The sequence below is a fragment of the Grammomys surdaster genome, unplaced genomic scaffold (genome assembly GCF_004785775.1).
Source record: "Grammomys surdaster isolate TR1022 unplaced genomic scaffold, NIH_TR_1.0 125808, whole genome shotgun sequence".
In the NCBI taxonomy this organism is placed as follows: Eukaryota; Metazoa; Chordata; class Mammalia; order Rodentia; family Muridae; genus Grammomys; species Grammomys surdaster.
Window position 1 is genome coordinate 58,596 of NW_021620639.1, and position 21,641 is coordinate 80,236.

At 49.2% G+C, this 21,641-nt stretch overlaps 1 protein-coding gene across 1 annotated transcript in view; it reads left to right on the top strand.

Moving 5' to 3' along the window:
• The first annotated feature begins 452 nt into the window (after positions 1-452).
• Positions 453-21,641, top strand: part of Capn2 (calpain 2) — a 50,775-nt gene continuing 29,586 nt past the window's right edge. Inside the window, exons 1-2 of the mRNA XM_028789301.1 lie at positions 453-949; positions 5,902-5,971. Coding sequence (XP_028645134.1) covers positions 713-949; positions 5,902-5,971 — 307 coding nt within the window. The 5' untranslated portion in view covers positions 453-712. The remainder of the gene's footprint in view (positions 950-5,901; positions 5,972-21,641) is intronic.

Sequence of the window (21,641 nt, forward strand, 5' to 3'; positions counted from 1 at the left end):
CAAATTGCACAACCCTACTTATGCACAAATAACTGTTCAGTAACTGCAGAGGCCCTGGGACCTTAAAAACCCTGTGCTGTCAGTGACTAGCTTTAATTCATGTGGGTAACATATTTGAGCTTCTAAGGGGCTCAGTTTCCCACCTGTAAGATGGACACACCCGTAGCCATTTTTTTCTCACAGAGTTTGGGCGCTCGTGCGCCCAGAGCCTGCAGAGCTCTCTTTGGATCCTGATCCAGTGAGTGGCAACTGGCTTAGTTGCCTCGCTCACTCCCTCATCCGCTCCTGACTCATCCGATGTTTCCTGGACACTCATTGCTGAGTTTCGCCCAGCCTTCCTCCCCACAGGCTGGGGTTTGAGTCTCACCCCAACTTGTGATTGCCCTCCCCCTCCTCCCTGCCACCGGGCCCCGCCATCCCGGGAGCCGTCCGAAGGTGGCAGTATCGGCCCCGTAGTCCTCCACTGTCGGGCTGGCGCAGTGCAGGTCATCGGCTGGCCGCATCCGGAGCGCGGTGCCGAGCAGGCCTGGAGAGGAGGAGGCCACACCCCGCGAGCGGCCCAGGCGCTTTTCGCTGGTGAATCATCTCCCCCGCAGCGGCGGCTCCCGCAGTCCGCTGCAGCGCCCCAGGCCCGGCCGCGCCCCAGCCGAGTGCCGCGCCCCGCCTCTCCGCGACCCCTCTCTCTGTGCAGTGCGCCATCTCGATCGGTACCATGGCGGGCATCGCGATGAAGCTGGCCAAGGACCGCGAGGCGGCCGAGGGGCTGGGATCACACGAGAGAGCCATCAAGTACCTCAACCAGGACTACGAGACTCTGCTGAACGAGTGCCTGGAGGCCGGGGCGCTCTTCCAGGATCCTTCCTTCCCCGCCCTGCCGTCGTCCCTGGGCTTCAAGGAATTGGGGCCCTACTCCAGCAAAACTCGGGGCATCGAATGGAAGCGGCCCACGGTAGGAAGCGGGAGGGGAACCGGCAGGGCCGGGATGGCCTGGAAGGGCACTCGGGGTTCCAGGAGGCTGCGAACCCCAGGCTCCCTGGCTCGGTAGTCCTGGCTTAGTAGTGCTCCATGATAGCTGCTAAGGGGACTCCCGAAGCAGGCTGAGGCCCACCCAGTGGACCTGCCCCAAGCTGCGCAGGATGGGACCCTAAGTCCCATTAATGGACACACCCTGGAGGCCGCCTTCGGGCAGGGACACAGGGCCGCTGAGGTGAAACTTTTATTGGACTCCTATGGTGACATGGGTCGGCTTGTAGGGTTTGGAGTGGGGATATCAGAGTAAAATAGAAGACGCGGGCCTGCTGGGGCAGGGGAGAGGGGAGGCAAGGAGAGGGCGTAGCTTACTTACTTACTTACTTACTTACTTACTTACTTACTTACTGGCTGACGTAGGTGATCTCAAGTACACGTGGTAGTTACATTTATCCAACTTAGATCTTGCCTATTTCTCAAAGTGCAGTTAGAGGATCCCTTAACTAAAGAACTGAAGGGTAACGTAAATAATTGAAGGGCTCCAACGATCCAGTTACTCATTGTTTTGCTGATCTAGCAACCTCTGCTCAACTCCTAGATGCTCTTGTCCCAACCCTCGGGGTCTCTGCCCTTAAGCCCTTCCCATTCCCTTGTGGTTACAGTCTCCAGTGAAGCCCTGCTGGTTCTCATCCCATGGAACCCTCACTTGACTTTTCCAGGGAACCTAGAGGAAGTCTAAACTTGTAGATTCCTGTTAGGACAATGGACATTCATACCCTGCTTCCATACTCTTGGTTCTCCTAGGCCACTTTTGTTATCCTGAATCTAGTCTGAAAGCACCCAAGACTAGCTGGGGTGCAGCTCAGTTGGCAGAGTCTTTTTCTTAGCATGGATCTGTCCCAAGTACCATATAAAATCAGGTTCATGATAATGTATGCCTGTAATTCCAGCACTCAAGAGGCAGAGACAGGAGGATCAGAAATTCAAAGCCTGGGGCCACAAAGATGGCTCACTGAGTAAGGGCCATTCTTATTGACCTTAGTTCTATCACAGAACCCACCTGGAAAAGGAGAACCAACTCCCAAAAATTGTTCTCTGACCTCCACATGCACACTGTGGCACACATGCAGAGTCTCTCAGGCATGTGTGCGTGTGCACACACACACACACACACACAGACACAAACACAAAATAAATAATAATAATCACAACAAAAGATGGAGGCTAGCCTTGGCTATCCAGTGAGTGCATTTAAGGCCAGCCTGAACCACATGAGACCTTGACTCAAATTTAAAAATAAGTGAAAAAGAAGACTAGAAATATCTCTGTGGAGCAGGACCCAGAGCACCTGGGTACCTTGGGTGAGTCACTGGCTCTCTCTTCCTCACCTCAGTTGGTGTGGTGTTACACACCCTTGATCCCAGCCCTCAAGACACTTTGTAGCTTTGGCTGTTCAGTAAGTTGGAGGACAACATGAGCTACAAAGTAACAGTGTGTTTACTGTGTCTCAAAATTAAATGAGTAAGATAACACCTAAGACCAATCAAGGCCTCTTTGTTTCCTGTCTTGCCTAGCACACCCAGTGCAGCTGCCACCACTGCTTCAGTTCCCTGGAAACATCGGGTTCTTCTCTCTGGCCCTTCTCCTCTCCTAGGCATGCGCTTCCCCCAAGTCTGGCTCACTTACATTCTTTCAAAGTCTCCTCCTCAGAGAGTCCCTCCTCACCCTGCTGCTTTCTGCCCTATGCTCATTCCTGCCCTGGAGTTGTCGCCATGAACCAATGCAGTCACATATGTTTTGTTGCTCTGCTGAGCTGCTATGTGTTATTTGCCATGCGCTCTCAGTGTCTTGCCAGGATAGTGTCCCTTCTCAATACCCATTCACTCATTCACTCATTCATTCATTCATCAGCATTTAGGGAGTGCTTACGCTAGCCTAGGCATTGAGATATCCATGAACAACAAGCTGCTGACTATTTGGAGAATGAATGAATGAATGAATGAACGAACAGTAAGATAACACCTAAGACCAATCGTTGGTCACGACTCCTTGGGAGTCTCAGATGACATCCTGGCTGGGAAGACAGTTCACATACAGGAGAACGTGCTCCTCACATTTGCATACTGTTTTACAACTTTCTTTTTATCCTAGTATCATTTCTGTGGTTATGAGACACCCTAACCAAAAGCAACTGAAGGGGAGAAAGAATTGTCTTGGCTTACAGTTCCATGTTACAGCACATCACTGAGGGGAAGTCAAAGCAGGAACACAAGGTTGAGGCATGTTCACCACCCACACACAGCTGAGTCCACAAACCTTCCACTCAGTTGATGAGCAATTATTGAACACCTGTTATATTCCAGGCACAGTCCACTTAGCTTCTGTGTCTGAAGCCCACAGAGGGCAAAAACGTCCTTCAACCGGTGATACTGCCTGTGGGCTTTCACCGCCTAGGGCAGGCAGGTTATGCACCACACATCATCATACAGTTAGAGAAACCGAAGCTTGGGAATGTCAAACTTGCTCAGAGCAAATCAAGACTGAAGCCATGGCTTGGCTAGCTGTCCTGACTTGTCCTGTCAGACCTTGGTGGGGCCAGGCAACAGGAATTTTTTTTTAAATGTACGTACTGGATTCATTAGCCAGTTATTGGAGACTGAACTAGAACAAGCTCAACGAATGGTGGGGTAGGGACCAGTCAGGCTTCAGACCTTGGAGGAGGAGAAATGGAAGGGAACTGGGTGGAGAGTGAAGGGGGAGGGAGAAAAAGGTGGAGAGAGAGAGAGACAGAGAGAGAGAGAGAGAGAGCACTTGTGGCTTGATTTAATAGTTGTTCAGCTGTGATCAACTTGAGTTTGCTAGAGGTTGAGTCATGAGAGGAGAAGGGGTTAAAAGTGACTCTCAGAGAAAGCAGGGCAGGCAAGGAGCCTGGTTAGCCATTTTGGGGGCGTAGGGGGGCTGATAACTCTTCTTGAGAGAATGTCATAACACTGGCAAGAGAGCTCTCCGTTGCAAAGGGATGAGATAGATCATGAGCACAGCCACACTGAGGGCAGTGGCCATGCCAGGCCACAGTGCCAAGAGGCACCGAATGAGTGAATGAGTGAATGGGTATTGAGAAGGAACACTATCCTGGCAAGACACTGAGAGCGCATGGCAAATAACACATAGCAGCTCAGCAGAGCAACAAAACATATGTGACTGCATTGGTTCATGGCGACAACTCCAGGGCAGGAATGAGCATAGGGCAGAGAACAGCAGGGTGAGGAGGGACTCTCTGAGGAGGAGACTTTGAAAGAATGTAAGTGAGCCAGGATGGTACATCAGGTGTTCCCAGCTGTCATGATAGAGTACTTGTGAAGGCCATTCACCTGACCCTGAGAACAGTCCTCTGTGGATGGTACATTTTTCTCTTTCAAACCCATTATACAGATGCAGAACAAGCTTCAGGATGTCAAGTAACCTACCAGCATCCTAGGCCTTATGCAAAAAACAACAGGGCTGAGATTCTCACTGGCTTATCAGAATCCAAGCTTGAGCTCGCCCTCCTTTCTTCTATGACTACATCATGTTTAATTCCAGGCTCCACAGGCTGTGACTGGGGCCCAGTTTTCTAAAGTCTCTGGATTGTGAAGTCTAAACTTAGACTTCTCTGGAGACCCCAAGGCAGTCTCTGAAGTATAATGGTAGCCCCTCTCCTGAGGAAAGAGCTTGGCCCCTGGATGATCAGTATGACGGAGGCTCTTGGAACCAAATCAGTCTGCTCCATCCCCGGGGTTAAGTGCTTGCCTGGCAGGCCTTAGGAAAAGTTGGCTAGGACAGAAATGCTTTCTCATTGCCCTTGCATTCGGCAGGAAGACTGATGGAAAAAGCAGGAAGTGAGCATGCTATGTGAGCTGGTGTGCTGCTGGAGGCTACCAGGATAGACTCAGCTCTCACCCAGGGAAGAAGACTCCTGGTAGACAGAATAGTGCCAAAAGTCAAAGCCATACTATGCAGATGTGACACTCCTACAAACCAGCTTATATTTGGGGCCCCAACTTCCTTTGTGGCTTTTGGATGGAGCTCTTCAGAATCTATAAATACATCCAGGGGCCTGCTGGGGGGCTGAGACCTTCCACATTGGCTTTGAGAACAACCACCTCAGAGGCATAAGGGCATTAGCACTTGACACCAATGAGTTCAAATCCCAGTTGTCTCTACCGCTGGGGAACCATGAAGCTTTGAGCAATCACTGTTCTTCCTAAGATGTTCTCCACTTGTAATAGGAGCTGAGTCCATCTTGAGTCCCTATGGGGCTACAGGAGATGAGGCCCCATGAGGTTTCTGTGCAGCAGGTGCAGAATGTAAACATTCTCCAAGCACTGGGGGGATGTAGAAGCACGTGCATTAGAAAGATGGAAGAGGACCCATGAGTGTCACCAGATTTAGGTTCTCAAAAACCCTAGGACAGAACTCAAAAGGTAGGGTGGGGATAAATGAGGAGAAAAGGCTTCATCCTGGAAGGAGAGGGAGAGAATATTGAAATGTGAATGCACATGGAAAAAGTAGGCAAAGGAAGAATGTCATGCAAACCCAATCACTTGTGTGCAGGCCCAGAAGAGACGCTGCCAGAATGGTGGGCAGGGGGCATTTACTGTGGAAGGTCCCAAAGCCTGGCAGGGGACACTGGATGCATTCCTTGGCCCTGGTAAACAGTATAATGGAGTAGGCTGCAGAAAATTTGAAGTGTGTGGGTCTGATGACTTCCTGGAAGCTTCCCCCCACCACACACAAGGCCAATGGAGCAGGGTCATATGGATCTCCTCCTACGTGGAGGTCTGACTATAAAACATTCCTCAGAGCAGCATGAGGAGGAGCAGTTTGAGGCACTCATTGAGAACCAAGGCTCCTATCCACCATGCTGACCATGTTCTATGCGTTTGTTTCCAGGAGATCTGCGCTGACCCCCAATTCATTATTGGAGGAGCCACCCGCACAGACATCTGCCAAGGAGCCCTGGGTAAGTAGTGGGGTCTGGAGCAAGCCGTGCTGTGCCAACTGCAAGTTCTGTGGCTTCTCTCCCCAAGCTGTGTGGTGACTTCCATTTCCAGAAGCTCCCTGGTTTTCTTGTCTCCTGGGGATGCCCCCATAGCCAGTCACAGTGCTAAGGCGGAAGGTCTGTGAGGTCTAAGACAGGCCCGAGACGAGGCAGTGACTCAGTGTGAAGGAAGGGGAATCCTTTCACTGCTGAGAGGAAGTGGAAAAGCATCAGGGCTCCACCTTACAGTAGCTCCCTGCACAAGAAGCTCACCAAGGAAAGACAAGCAGTGTGGATTGTGAACAATCCTGTAATTGTAATGATCATGTAATTCAAACTAACCCAAGCATCAATCAGGGTTGGGAAGGCCCTGTCAGAGAATTAGGGTTCTAGGGTCCCCAGCTTCTGAAACTCCCCAGGCTTCTGGTGAATCTCAGCAATGGGAATCCACATGCACTTTTTTCTTCTTCATAATAAACATGACTCTATAGTTATTTGGGGCAGATTACTTACTCTGATAAACCACAAACCTGCTATCTGCCTCAGTGGGCTTCCCAGACAAATTCACTATAACAAAGCTGGTTCTCTAGAATTCACCTCCTTCCTATGCCCACGTCATAGTGGTTCTGGTCTCATACTGATGGCAGCCACTAAATGGTAAGCCAGTCACTAAACCATGCTTACCCACACTCTAAGATACCCCTGATCACTCTCATTTTACAGATGAGCATTGCTATACCATAGTCAGAGAAATAAAGAGGCCTGGTGAATGGACACATTTGTCTGACCCCAGCACTGGTGTGTTAAGTGCCAAGATGGCCTACCTAGAGGGAGGCCTGCAAAAATACCACCCTGTGGGGGATGTGATAGCCTGTGCAAACTCTCCAGACAGGGCAACCTCTAGAGAAAACAGGAGCCAGGCCTGTTGGAACACAACTTTGATGAGTGAGTATTCCTAAAATTCCATAGAGTTTTCTCACCTGTGGAAATTAAGCCTCTCTTCTCTGTCCTCTCTCCCCAGGAAAGAGAGCAGACCAGGCATCCTAGGGTACCTAAGACCAGTGTCCTGTGGGGACAAGCCACTAATTAGAGGAAATGGAGATGCTGGGGTTGGAAGTTGATTGAGATTTTGACCAGCCTGGGAGCATTTGAAGGATCTAGGAAAATTGCTGAGTACTAAAGAAATCTACACAGCTACTTCAAAAGTCTTCCCACATCCTAAGGGCTGAGCTGCATGTAATAAGTACCTGAGTTAAGACCCATTTCAGTGCCACTAGGCAGTCTGGGAGAGGCCACAAGGGTTAAATCCCTGGGAGAAACTGTTTGCTGTATGTCCAGAACCTAAAAGAGAAATGTAAACCTTCCTAAACTTTCTCAGTAATTGGTCTAATGTTTAAGTTTTCTGGAAGTACCAGATGAGCCATTTTATTTTCCTTTGGCTTCTTATTCTAGAAGATTCTAATGAGATCATGGATGGCGAAATGTGGTTTACTGAACTCTCACCCTTACTTCGACATCTGGACATGAGATCCCAAAGGGGTGGTACCATTGCCAAGTCCCAAGGCTCAGAGGCAATAGAAGGACTGTGGCAGAAACACAGACTCAGTGGGGTTGGTAACAACATCCGAGAATCCCCAAAGGCTGAGGGGCAACAGATCAGGGCTGTGGCAAAGACAAGCGTTTCAGTAATGCCAGTAGTTGGGAGACCTTGGCCCAGGCATCCCTAGGGACCTCAGTTCCCCCAAACTGTAGAAGAAAGGAAGGAAGGAAGGAAGGAAGGAAGGAAGGAAGGAAGGAAGGAAGGAAGGAAGGAAGGGAGGAAAGATACTATTAGAACCCACTGATATGTGGCATTCAGCCTTCTAAAACTGTTCTTACTGTGGGGTGGGATAGTGGTACAGTTCTTGACCAGAATGCATGAATGAGGTCCTAGGTTCAATCCCTGTGGCAGCAACCCCTCACCCAATAGGATCAAGCCTGTCCACGGTTAGCTGTTTCTCATTCCTTGGTCTGGTAGGTGAGCAAAAGGTATCACCTGAGAAACAATGCATAACTCAGACAGCATTGGGATTTGTTTGGTTTGGTTGCACTGTGGCATCCTAAATCCCAAGTAGATAGTTGTACACATGCTATGCAGGTATGAAAAACTGAAGCGCAGAGGCAGGAGGGTTCGTGTAAGTCTGCGCCCTAGTCATTGTCAGAGCCCTGGTCTGATGCCAAATCCTGCACTCATTTTATAACCTGACAGGGTCTAGATCCTCGGTGCTGAGCAAGGCAAGGGTGTTTCATTTTCTCCATTTGTACCCTCTACCCAAAAGTGTTCACTGACCCAGTGAACCTAGGCAAATGGCCTCCTTGGACTTGAACACGTTCCTGCATCTGTCCACACCCTCCTACACCCTTTACTGTGCTGCCCTCAAGTGCATTACTCAGTCCCTCACCTGCATTCCTGGAAGGCTCAGCTTCTTTCCCTCCCTCAAGTGATCCTCCCCTCCCGTGTGTGTTCGTGTGTGTTCGTGTGTGTGTGTGTTCATGTGTGTTCGTGTGTGTGTGTGTGTGTTTGTGCACGCGCATTTGTGTGTACATGTGCATTCATGTGCTCAAGCACACAAAGAGGCACAGAGGTACTCCCACTTATTGTAGAACATGGTCATGCAAGACATGGACTTAGCAAAGAAAAACGGCAGCCCTTCTTCAAGGAAGGCTAGGAAGGAAAGGCTGAGCCTCAGCTAGCCCAGCCCAGAGGCCAGCCACTCTGTACTCTGTAACTGCTGATGGGGATAGATCCTGTGCCCAGCAGGCCTCTGTGGTCCAGGCAAGAGCATAAGATTTCCAGGGCTAACACAGCTGTTCAAATGGCAGGCCTGTGCTCTCTGTGCCCTTGAAGTGGGCCGCTCCGCCCCCACTTTCATTTGGCTCCCAGAACACCTACCAAGAGGTGTCTGGCCACAGGGTACTCTTCTGTACAGTGTCCTGGTGTTTACCTCATCAGAGATGCATCAGGGAGGCAGCCTGTGGGAACTGTACTCTTGAAGGTGGAGTTTCTGATCTTACCCCCTCCGTCACTGAGTTACCTTTATGATCTTGGGCCGACCACCCATCTTTCATGAGCTTTAGTTGTACCTTTGCAATAGACATTGCTTTTTATTGTTTCATTTTAATAAATAAAACTTTGTGCTTTTAGAATAATGTTAGATTTACAGAAAAACAAGGAGGCGTTGCATAGAATCAGAACTAGTTTCCAGTCATGACCATCACACAAGAATGTGTGCATTTGCTATCATAGATGAACGAGTACCAGTGCATTCTCCTAAGGTCCATGCTTCATGGAGACTCCTCAGGCTTGCCCAGCGACCTATTGCATCTCAGTGTCTCTCCAGAATGCCACATTGCATCACCTTCATGGCCCCCAGGGCACCTCTTGACTGGAACAGCTTCACCGTCCTGGTTTGTTCTTGTTAAACATGACAGTTTCAAAGAGCACCAGCCAAGAATTTTGTATGTTGTTCTTCTCTTAGGATTTGCAGGCATCACTTTTAAAGTAATATATAGAGATACTGAGCACGGTGGTGCACGCCTCTAATCCCGGCACTCAGGAGGCTGAGACAGGAGGATTGCTACCAGGCTAACCTGATCTGTGTTGCAAGACCAAATTTGATGATGATGATGATGATGATGATGATGATGATGATGATGATAGCTATAGTAGTAGGAAGGAGAAGGAAGGAGGAGGAGGAGGGAGGAGGAGGAAGAAGAACAAGGAGGAAGGAGGAAGAAGAAAGAGGAGGAGGAAGGAGGAGGAGGGAGGAGGAAGAAGGAAGAGGAAGAGGGGGAGGAGGAGGAAGAAGAACAAGGAGGAAGGAGGAAGAGGAGGAGGAGGAGGAGGAGGAGGAGGAGGAGGAGGAGGAGGAGAAGAAGAAGAAGGTCTGTAGTTAAAGAAAAAAAAAAAAAAGGACAATGCCCAGAAAACTGATGTGGGCTGGTTTAATGAAGAAAGTGGACTCATCCTTCTGTCTTCATGGTTCTTCTATCAACCCCACCTCCAGCCCCTATCTCTCATCCTGCCCTGCCCCATGGAGGCCCCTCCCGGAGTAGTTTAGCATCTATGAGTCATGGCTTCCGCAGTTTCCTTTCCGCTGCAAACATTTGCACAGCCTTCAGCCTCACAGCTGTTTCTCCTGCTGCAGCTAAGGCAGCAGAAACCGGGCTCTAGTGAAGGGCTATGCTGCTGTTTTGCTTCAGGCCCTGTCTTCTCCTGGCTGGCCCCAGGCTTGGCCATCACACAGCAAGGCTACAGCCCCACCTGGTCTCCAGCTCCGTGCTTCACTGAGGGAGTAGAAGCCAGGGGAAGCCATCAGAGTTTCCAGCTCCCCATGGACTCTCCTCTGACGCCACAGAGTGCCTAACAGGTAGCAGGGTTACAGGGTTCTAGGTCTGTGGATCAGGACGTGACCTTTGGTTTGTCTGGGTACTCCCTGGACCTTGCCACTCGGTGTCTGTGACTAGGAGCCATGACACACCCCTGTATTGACCCAGTCACCATGTCTGAGAAGAAAGGGTTGGGTCAGATTTTCCTAAGGCCCACACTTGCAACATTCTATGACTTTAAAATCTGTCAGCTCAACTATGCTTAAGAGCAGAGTCCTAAGTCAGTGGAGCCTTGCTCAGCCTCAGCTCCCAATAGTATCAGCTCTGGGGAAGTCCCTTTCCAGGGCTCTAGCAGTAAGGACTTCATGTCCTGTGAGGTCCAGCGGGGTTTTGGTCACAACGCTGTGTGGATGGTGAGTCTCAGGACAAGGTGGCCCAGAAGGCAGGTGTGCAATAAAGCAGGCTAGACCAGCTCTGTCCCCACAGAGTGCTTAGCAATGACGTAAATGTCCAAGTACACTACTAAATATGCCAACTGCCAGCCGTGTCGCTAAGAGACACTCAAAGTGTGACGTATGCAACCAAGGAACTGAACTTGGTGTTTTGTCTTCTGAAGTGAGATCTCACTCCATAGCTCACTTCCTGAGTTCAAGGAGTTCTTCCTGCCTCAGTTTCCCACATAAGGGGATTATAGGTGTGTACCGTCATGACGGGTGGGGGAACTGAACTTGTAGGTTTTATTTAAATTCCACTAAAAGTGACTGTGGCAGTGGATAGTGCAGCAGAGGGTGGAGCTCTGGTGCCCAGTGATTAGAGGCTAGCTCCTTAGGTCTGTCACTTTGAACAGCAAGAGTGCTCTTCCCTATAATGGGTATAATAATCCTGAAGATAGAATAGAACGACTTACAGACACTCAGCGTGCAAGAGGCCGAGTGGAAAAGCTTTATAAGATCTTCGGGGACAGGGCATTAGAGGGGAGTATGCTCAGTAGAGGTTCCTTCACTCCGCTCATCTTCCATGCCTGGATAGGACCAGCCCTAGCACCTAGTGTGGTGACCACGGTGTTGTCAGACAGAGAGATGTGACTGACAGAGCGGAGTAATATTAGGGAAAATTTCAGATTCCCCTGCTCCTGTGCATTGGCATTGTTATGGTCACAACTTCCAGCTGTTTCCTCTCCAGAGCCAAAGGCCATTAGTTCCACAGAGTCTGGGCTCCTACACCGCACAGCCCGAGCTCCTACACTGCACAGCCCGAGCTCCTACACCGCACAGCCCGAGCTCCTACACCGCACAGCCCGAGCTCCTACACCGCACAGCCTGAGCTCCTACACCGCACAGCCTGAGCTCCTACACCGCACAGCCCGAGCTCCTACACCGCACAGCCCGAGCTCCTACACCGTACAGCCTGGGCTCCTACACCGCACAGCCTGGGCTCCTACACCGCACAGCCCGGGCTCCTACACCGCACAGCCCGAGCTCCTACACCGTACAGCCCGAGCTCCTACACCGCACAGCCTGGGCTCCTACACTGCACAGCCTGGGCTCCTACACCGCACAGCCCGAGCTCCTACACCGCACAGCCCGGGCTCCTACACTGCACAGCCTGGGCTCCTACACTGCACAGCCTGGGCTCCTACACTGCACAGCCCGAGCTCCTACACAGCACAGCCCGGGCTCCTACACCTCACACCCCAAGCTCCTACACCGCACAGCCCGAGCTCCTACACCGCACAGCCCGAGCTCCTACACCGTACAGCCCGAGCTCCTACACCGCACAGCCTGGGCTCCTACACTGCACAGCCTGGGCTCCTACACCGCACAGCCTGGGCTCCTACACTGCACAGCCTGGGCTCCTACACCACACAGTCCAAGCTCCTACACCGCACAGCCCGAGCTCCTACACCGCACAGCCCAGGCTCCTACACCGCACAGCCTGGGCTCCTGTGCTTGCTTCCAACACCCTGAGAATGTTAGTCATCAGTTTCCAATTAGCCATCTGTGAAATGGGAACTGTGGGGACATATGAGTCCTTTTTCCTTTTCCCACACAATAAGGCATCTTGAGACTTCTGAATCTAAGGTGCTCTTGAGGCCCAGGGCCTCTAGAGGTTCCTCTATCCCTCTGGAGATCAGAAAGAAACACACACACACACCATTCCCTGTCAAGTCAACCTTCATTCTGGTGTTTCTCCTACTTCGGTGGACAACAAGAGCCCCCCTCTCTCCTCTCTTGTGAGTGTGGGAGGCAATGAGTCCTGCAGGCTCCCCCTCACCCCACTGCCAAGATCTTTCAGGGCGTCCCCATAGCAGGAGGAGAGAAAGACAGGGGATGACTTGGGGTCTGCCAACCTTATGTTGATGAGGAGAGGCTTGGCTACAGTGCCAGCTCCAGCCCAAACCAGATGGAAATGATAGGACTGCACGTATGTTGGGAACTCCCATTTGGGGAAGCCTCTTCTGACTTGTTGCCAGGCTGTGGAATGAATAACAGGAGGCCAGGCCCACCGTGACTTATCATCACTCTGTCACAGGCCTGGGTCTGGGCTTGGTGTTTCCTCTAGAGAAAAACCACACAGGGGGACCCTAGAGTGTCCTTAGGGTCATTCCTTCTTATCCCTTTGAAAGTCGAGGCCTTCAGCTGTCTGAGAACCGGGGTTCCCTCCTTCTCTGGGCTGCCTAAGACAGGAGATCAGCTTGTTCCTTCCCCCACAAGGTGCCAGGTGGGATGGAGACTGAAGGTATCAGTGGAGGCAGGAATGTAGCTAGGAGCTGCTTCCATGCTCTTTATCATCCATCCAGTGGGGACCAGTGAGAAGAGGAAGGGAGCCAGCACAGGCAAGAGCCACGGAGCCAGCAGGACTGCAAGCAGGCTTTCTCCTGGGTGCCATTCTTGACAATTGGGGCAGAGAATTCTTGGTTGGTGAAGGAGTTGGGAGTGCCTTCAGAGTCTGTATAGGACACACCCAGACACCAAATTCTCAGCACAAAGGAGATTAATTATCATGGAGGGCTGGGGGTGGGGTGGAGTGGGGGTAAGGGGTAGAGGTATCACTGCCTCTGGATTGGGAAAAGGCAGACAGTAAGAAGCAGCAGGTGGTTTTTGCAGGAGTGCATTTTCAAGGGTAGTCTGTGCTAGGATGAACTGGCAAGTCCTGATTGGACAGATTAGCCTGTGTCACCAATTAATGACTGTTGGACCTTGATGTTTAGTCTTGGGAATGTGTCAGTGGCTAAATAAGGAAATAGACCTTGGGGGCTAGCTTTAGGGATGGAATCTAACTGTTTAGCAAGGGAGAGGGAAGTGGAGTGGGCAAGACCTGCCTGCAGTGCTTAGGCTTGCTAGAGAGCCCTTCAGTTAGGGGTGGGTGGGAGGGTGGGGGATGTTCTTACACAGCAACATTCTGGGCCTCTACCCAGGACTTGCTAGGAACACTTCCTCAGATGGGTTGAGATGTTCCCAGTGTGGGGAAGATGGAAATGCCCCAGTCAGAAGCACTAGCAAAGGAGTAACAGTAAAGCTGTGGACACCTAAAGCATCACAGAGCCTCAGACACAAGGCCATAGAAGGCCACACTATGCTGAGGTGGCCACCAAGGAGGATCCCCAGACGGGTGACCATGATCAATGGTACATGCTGAAGACAGAGCCACACACCGCAGCATTGCAGCAGCTTAACTGAGGCAAGATTAAGGTTACAGCAACATTGCAGCCATGGCCAGCTTCCAGGGGGAGGTGGGTTCAGCACTGTTGGGATATCTGAGCACGGATAGGAGTACCAGGCTTCCCACTAGCACTGGGAGGAGCTTCGAGGGAGGAAGTGGGGAGGACTTCTCTTAGTTTCTGTCAGGCCTGTCTGTTTCCTCAGTTTCTTAGCTGTGGGTCCGTTCTAAAGCACTCATTGGAAGTGTCTGGGAGTGTGTCTCGAGACCAGGGTGCCCTGCAACCTGCAGAGTGGCTGATGTCCTGGACATCCTGACAATATCATCTGTATTTATTTTCTCAAACCCTTAGAGACTCAGCCAGCTGGTGCAGCTAAAATCCAAGCTTTGTCGTGCCTGGAGGGGATGGCAACTGGGATAGACTGGTATCAGAAAGTGAAGCGTTATAGTCAACTCAACTACCATAACTTGTGTTATTCTTTTATAAGCTACACAACATTTTCTTGCCTATTAAGATCAATAAAACATTTCTTCTTTTAACTGCTTTCAGTAGATTTAGAATAGGATATAGTAGGGATGCCAAATATCATGTGTAGCTCCAAGCTCCCTTTGGAAACCAGTAAATATATCATGAAAAATGATGTGTCAAATTTTAACAAAACAACCATGGAGGTCTCATTACCTGTGCAGTTTGAAAAAACAAATAAACCTCTGACTTTGCAGAAGAAAAAAAAAAAGAAAGAAAGTGAAATGTTAAGAAGGAACCACAGTCTCAATCCCCCTCACTCCCTCTTCCCAAGACAGGGTGTGGGGCAGTTCAGATTCTGAACCTACTGACCTTTCTACCCTGAGCTGTGCCTATTCTCTTCCCTCTCTCCCACTCTCCTCTCTTAGTTCCAGCTGCCCCTCTGCTAAGCCACAGTCCCTGCCCAGGCCAGTGTTCACCACCACCATTATCAGGATCAAGTCTCCATGGCTGTCCTTACTAGTGGTGAGCTAGCTGCCCAAATGCCTTAGTGTAGCCTAAGGCTACATTAGAAGGTGATAGCATCCTTCTGCCTGAGTGCCCCCGGGGGGGGGGGGATGAGGGCAGAAGAACCACAAAAAGTTAAGCACAAATGAGAAAAGTAACCATCAAAACTTGCGAGGCACAAGGAGATCTTTTAGGAGTGATGGAGCTGGCTGCGCTGTGTCCTGTCTCCCTTCCCCAAGCTTAAGCACCACCTTGGCCTGGGTTTGAAGTTTATGAATGATGGATATCTCCCTTCCCTGGGCTTGTAACTCACTCATAGTATGGCAGGACTAAGCTGCAGCAGTGCATGGCCAGAGTTCATGCACAGGCTATTGCCTTCTAGTGTGGTAAAGATATACAAAGCCCAACATGTCCTAGGTCCCCTGGGTGCTTCTCCACTCTGCTTTACTTTCCTGTTTTCTTTGGGAAGAAACGATGTTGATGCCTGAAGGAAATGAAAGAGAAAACACCCAACAAATATTTCATCTTCCCCTTAGTAACCTACAAACAGCTGCAAATATGAGTAACCCAGCCACAGACATTTCCTACAGTGGCACAGGGGACCCTAGCCTGGACATGGGGCTGCCACACAGGGAGCAGAGACCAGGAGTACAGCTCTGGAAATTTACTGACATAGTCCTGAATGAATTTATCTTTTCAGAAGAGAGCCCTGAAGATTAAAGGAACCATCAATAAAGCCTCTCCTAAGGCAGGGTCTGGGGTGCCAACAGGGACCTGTCTGTAGGCTTGGGTGTGGTAGAAAGGCCATGGGGTCTAGGGGTGCTCAGAGGAGCCGGAGCAACTGGAAACAATTAGCCTTTTCATCCAGAAAGGCTAAGTGACATGCTGAGTCCAAGGTGTGGAAAAGCCCAGACTCCAGCTTTAACTGGCTTTGGCCAAGCAAATTTAAATGGGGGAAAGTCTGAATTTGTAGAGACCTCAAGGGCCCATGGATAAAAAGTCTTCTCAGGTACCCCAGAGTAGAGAGAGTATCACTGAATAGATAAATCTATTTAGAAATAGATAAATCAGGAAGTAGATGCTGGTCTGCCAAGGCAGGAGTCTCAGGGGAAAAAGCCAATAGCACAGCCATGGACTCAGGAAGGGAAGAGGCCAGCACCCAAGAGCCTTGTAGCTTTGTGCTCTGTCAGGGCACCAAGCAGAGAAGGAACCACAAAGGGCCTGGAATTCTCAGGTTCGGGGCCCAGCTCTAGATGGCATAAAGAGAAACTAGGTTTCCCCTAAAAGATTGGTCTGGTGAAGCAGGGTGTGAGATTTTCTCTGTAAGGGCCACTCTTGGCTCTTAAGCAATTATGTAAACATGGCTTTGACATCAGTGCTGGCCTTGACCTCCATATTGACCTTGACCTCTGTGTTGATCTTGACCTCAGTGCTGACCTTCTGGGTGCTGACCTTGACCTCTGTGCTGATCTTGATCTCAGTGCTGACCTTGACCTCAGTGATCCCTTTCCTATGTTTGGGCAGCAGCACTTTCTGTAACTTTGGAAGCTCTTCCAAAGGTTCAGCCACTCCCCCTCTCATTCCCACCTCAATGACAATCCCTACCCTTCCACCCCAAGCCCTTCTACCAGCTTCACACCTCCCAGAACAAAACTGCCAAAAGTGACTAAGGTTGGCACAGGACAAAAAGAAAGGCAGCAAATTTCACCTAAAGTTAAGCAGCAGCAGCAGCAGGACCAGACCTAAGTTTCTAACTGCAACTGTGGCTCCTGGGTCTCACTCACCTAGCTTCTCTCCACCCAGGCTGGGCCAGTGCCTCCAGTTTAGTGTCCAAGGCTCTTAAGTCATGAGTTCAGTGGGCAACCATCATGTCCATTTTGTTTGCCTCCTATTTAACAGATGGGACAGAGTGGTGCTTAGGACAATGTAAAAGGGGCCGGTCACACCCAGGGAAGGAAAGGCCACAGGAAGGGAGAGCCTGTGCCAAGAAACAAAGTGAGCTGAAGCTACAGGGGGCCGAGAGACTAAAGAACCTAGAGTCTGAGGAGTCTGGGAGGGTGGTGTTGAGGTTTGTAGTGCGTTCTGGTGCTGGAAGGCAAATGGGTGTGTGGAACATGCCAGAGGAGTGAAAAACTAGAAATGGAACTGGGTAGGCCAGATCTCTGAGGGGAGAGCATGATCTCTGCTTGCAGTAAGACACACCCTGGATGGGAACCCTGGAGGACCGCACCAGAGGAAAGCAGGATTTCTCAGTGTGTCCCTAAGCAAAAGATGAAGGGGCCAGGCTGGCTGTGAGACCCTCAGCCACTCCCCTAGCCACAGTAATGTCCTTTCAGTGCTGGCTCTAGACTCCAAAACTCTGCCTCCCCTACCTTCCTCAAACTGTCAGTCATTTTACCTCACAGTCTTAAAATCCAAAGCTTTCCCTCTCTGTAGGTATGTGTAGCCCAAGTCTGGTCTCTCTATTTGGAGCGAGATATTCTATCTCTCTGTACTATAACAGAAACAAAGACCAGTGGGAGTAGGTGACAGAGAGGGCACTGGAGGCTCCTGCCACTCAATCTGCAGTTTTGGTGTCTTCCAGGATGATGTTTGACTGATGTGGACAGTGGTCACAGGCAGCTCAGTAACCTCTGGGCTAACCATGGACGTGTTCAGCAGCTGCCAGCTCCCACCCTGGGAATGCACAACCTTGGGAACTCTCCTGAGCGATAAGTGCCACAGTGACCCATCTCTGACCTTTGTCCCTGCTCTCATCTAGTGCTGGACAGAAGCCAGTATGAGGCTCTCTGGGTAAGAAAGGCAGACTAGAGATGATATGTCACAGTTGTACAGTGGCCAAGGCAGAATTTATATATGCATGTGTCTCTCCTCATTCCCAGGGTACACAGCCAGCAGTGTAAATATAGACAGTACGAAACATGATAGCCTTTAAAGAAAACCAAGCAGCTATAAAGAAAATACAGCCCAGAGCCAGACAGATTATAGACACTTGTAATCTCTGCACATGAGAGGCTGAGGCAGGATTGCTGTGAGTTTAAGGCCAATCGAGATTATTAGTGAGTTCTAGGTCAGCCTGAGCCTCAGTCTTATAGTCTGAGACCCTGTCTTAATAGAGAAAGAGAGATGTCCAGAAGGAAGAGGATGCCCCAACTTAGAGAAAAAAGCTGTCAAGGGCACTCACTATAGCAGATAAGCCTGTGCTGAGGGGCGCTGAGAGTCTCTGGCTACAGGCCAGCTAGCCTAGTCTAAGTAGTCCAGTGAGAAAGCCTGACTTGAAAAAGCAGAGTGAATGGCACCTGAAGCTGAACTGCACATGCATGCATAGCCCCATGCTCTTATGCACATAACACACACACACACACACACGAACAAACACACACACAGACACACTCTCCTGCTCCTGTGAATACACACACATAAACAGCCTCCTGCTCTCCTGTATGCACACAATACACATAAGCACAGCCTCCTATTCTTGTGTGTGTCACATAACACACACACATGCCCACACACAAACATACACATAGGCAGAGCCTTCTGCTCTCATATATATGCACACACATGAGCACACACATACCCAGGTCTCCTATTCATGTGCATGCACACGCAATGAACACACACACACATCATTTTTCCTTTTTCTGTATCTTTATTTTTCTAGTAAGCTTGGCCTTTTGCTCTTTATATACTAAAAAAGTGTGACCTGCAGTCTAGGTCTGAACAATATTCATTTTCCACGTTTTTCCATATTTTCATTATTTTACTTTGATATTTTACTTTGATTATTTTACTTTACTATTGTGACTTTAACCATGTAATTTCTTTAATGTGGCTAAATTTATTATTTCACATTTAAACATTTTTAACTTATGATTTTAAAACTTCATGACTTCTACATTGCAATTAGATAGCTAATTTCCCCTCTAAGATTACAAAAGAATTCTCTCACTTTTCCTAGAATGTTCATGGATTCACATACTATGTCAAATATTACCATAATATAAAATATCCAAATATATAAAGAAGACGAATTGTATAAACGGATAGTTTATTGTAGTTATGAGTGTATACATAGTATGTGTACATAAATTTAATCTGCATAATATGATTGTTCATATATGAATATCAAACCATTTCTCATTCTTTTCTGTGTGCTCTCCACACTTGTGGAGGTCAGAGGACAGCTTGCAGAAATCAGTTCTCTCCTTCTGCCATGTGAGCTCTGGGGATCAAACCCAGATCTTAGGGGCCAGAGCCTCTGCCTGCAGAGAGTGTCCCATAGTCCATCCTTTTGCTCATAGTTTTAGGCATTCTAATTCATGGTCACTTTGTCACTTAGTTCTGTTGTTTAGGGTGACTTGAGGGGGAAGGCAGCATGGTGTGGGGCTTCTGCTAGGCATGAGTCCAAGGGAACTCTTCCTAAGTTTCAAGTGCTAGACTTACAGGCTGCCCCATGGCTCTGGGCCGCTTAGATATTGTTCTCCAGCTGGGCCTCATGTTTAACTTCCCCTATAAACTTAGGTGTCAACTAGATTCCAATTTTTTTTAAAGAATTATTCATTTATTTTATGTATATGAGTACACTGTAGCTTTTCTTCAGACACATCAGAAGAGGGCATCAGATCCCATTACAGATGGTTGTGAGCCATCATGTGGTTGCTGGGAATTGAACTCAGGACGTCTGGAAGAGCAGTCAGTGCTCTTAACCACTGAGCCATCTCTCCGGCTCCTAGATACCAATTTTTAAAATTCTTTTGTTATTTTTATAGGGATCATGTTGTTTATAGGCCAATTTAAGAGGAAAAGACATTTTTATGATAATAAATCTTTGTAGCTGAGAATATGGGCTACTTTAAAAAAATGTCTTTAAAAAAACAATTGTCTCAGCCCCCACAAGCTCCTGTGCAACTTTATTAGTATCCCTCAACAGCTGCCTGGGGCTCTTCTCTGGATCGCTTTCTGCAGATTGGGGGTGATTGACAGAATTCTAGAACCCAGAGTGGGACTTGTTCAGTGCCACCAAGAGAGAGCCACCATCAGAGGAAGCAGAAAAAAACATGCCTTGGCCTTAGTCTCCAGGTCTCCCACTGGCTGAAGCACACCAGTGATCATAGCCCTTGGACCTACTGGTCAGGGAGCTTCTAAGCAGAGACCAGGTTGGAGGCTACAAACTGAACATGGAGGCAAGCAGAGAGGATTGACGGGGCTCCTAACCTCAGCTTACCACAGTCCAGCTCTCAGGCTCCGGAAACAAGTGTCTCTGGTTGAGGTAAATAGAGTAATTTGGGGATCCAAAAATAGTCCACAGAAGATGATGCACCTATGTAACAACAGTGATGTCTACCAGGAGAGGAAGACGGGAGTTTGAGTAATGTCAAGGTATGACACAGAGACAGTCCTTTCGCACAGAGTGAGTCAAGGTCTGAGTGGTCATCTCACCCTCCCTCCCACCAACATCATCTTGTTATGACTGGCAAGCAGAGCCAAAAGCGTGCTGCTGGGGAACATAGAGTTCAAGTCTTGAGTCTCTTACAGGTGCGAGTTAAAACCTGTACATTTTTTTCCAAGCCACACCCACTTGGCCACATTCCAGGGCCTCAGCCCTGGACCCTAAAGGCATCCTTTGAAGCTGTTTTGCTGGAGCTAAAACAGATTAGTTGAATCCCTTTGTGGTTGAGTGAATCCACTTATCAGATACTCCCAAACTAGCCAGCTGACTTATTACCAGCCCAGGTTGTAACTGCCCCAAGCAAGTTCTGCTGAGAGGGAACCCCAGGAACATCTCCAGCTAAGGCACCTGCCCAGGAACTACTCACTGCGATTATGCAGAAGGGAAGTGTTTCCATAAAATATTATAGAGGAGGTGGATTCTGACTTTGGTGGGGGGGGGCTAAATCAAGGATGGGTGGGGCTGAGGGAGAAGGCCAACAATGATACAGTTGTATGACAGGTGTCACGGGGAGAAACCATCCCGTTCAGATGGGGCTTGCAGGTGGAGTAAGTGTTCTGTAGAGATGTCTCAGGTCACCTCTAGAAGATCCGAGTCTCCCGACACTGCTCCGAGTTGGGTGAATCTGGAAGAGGCACCAACCTATCTGCAAAGCAGGGCATGAAAGGTGTGCAAGAAAGTATTTAAATTAACAGATAACTGTTGTGGGTGTTCAGTAGCTGCGGCTGCACCCACTGGAACTGGTTTTCACTATGAAATAGGCACTGTTTAGTGACCATGAATGGACACAGTACTGTGAAGATGTGTGCACACACTTACACAGGTCTGCAAGCCTTTGAGCGTGTAAGCTGCACAACACTGCATAGAGATTGGTGCTGATACATTTCATGTGAATCAATATTTTTTTTTTAAAAAAGTGGGTAATGGAGTTTCCCAACTTATCTCAAAATACTCTGCTGATTGGGATGAGGAAGAAAGTGAAGAAACACATATGAACTGTGATTTCAAGTGTTTCCACCTTATTAAATAAAAACCAAAATGTTCTCCTGCCCCTAAGACTTCCTCACTGGGCTTGAGAGTTAGAAAAGTTGAATGTGTATCTGTAAGATGTGTATGGTTGTGTCTGTAAGATGTGTGTGGTTGTGTCTGTAGGATGTGTATGGTTGTGTCTGTAAGATGTGTGTGGTTGTGTCTGTAAG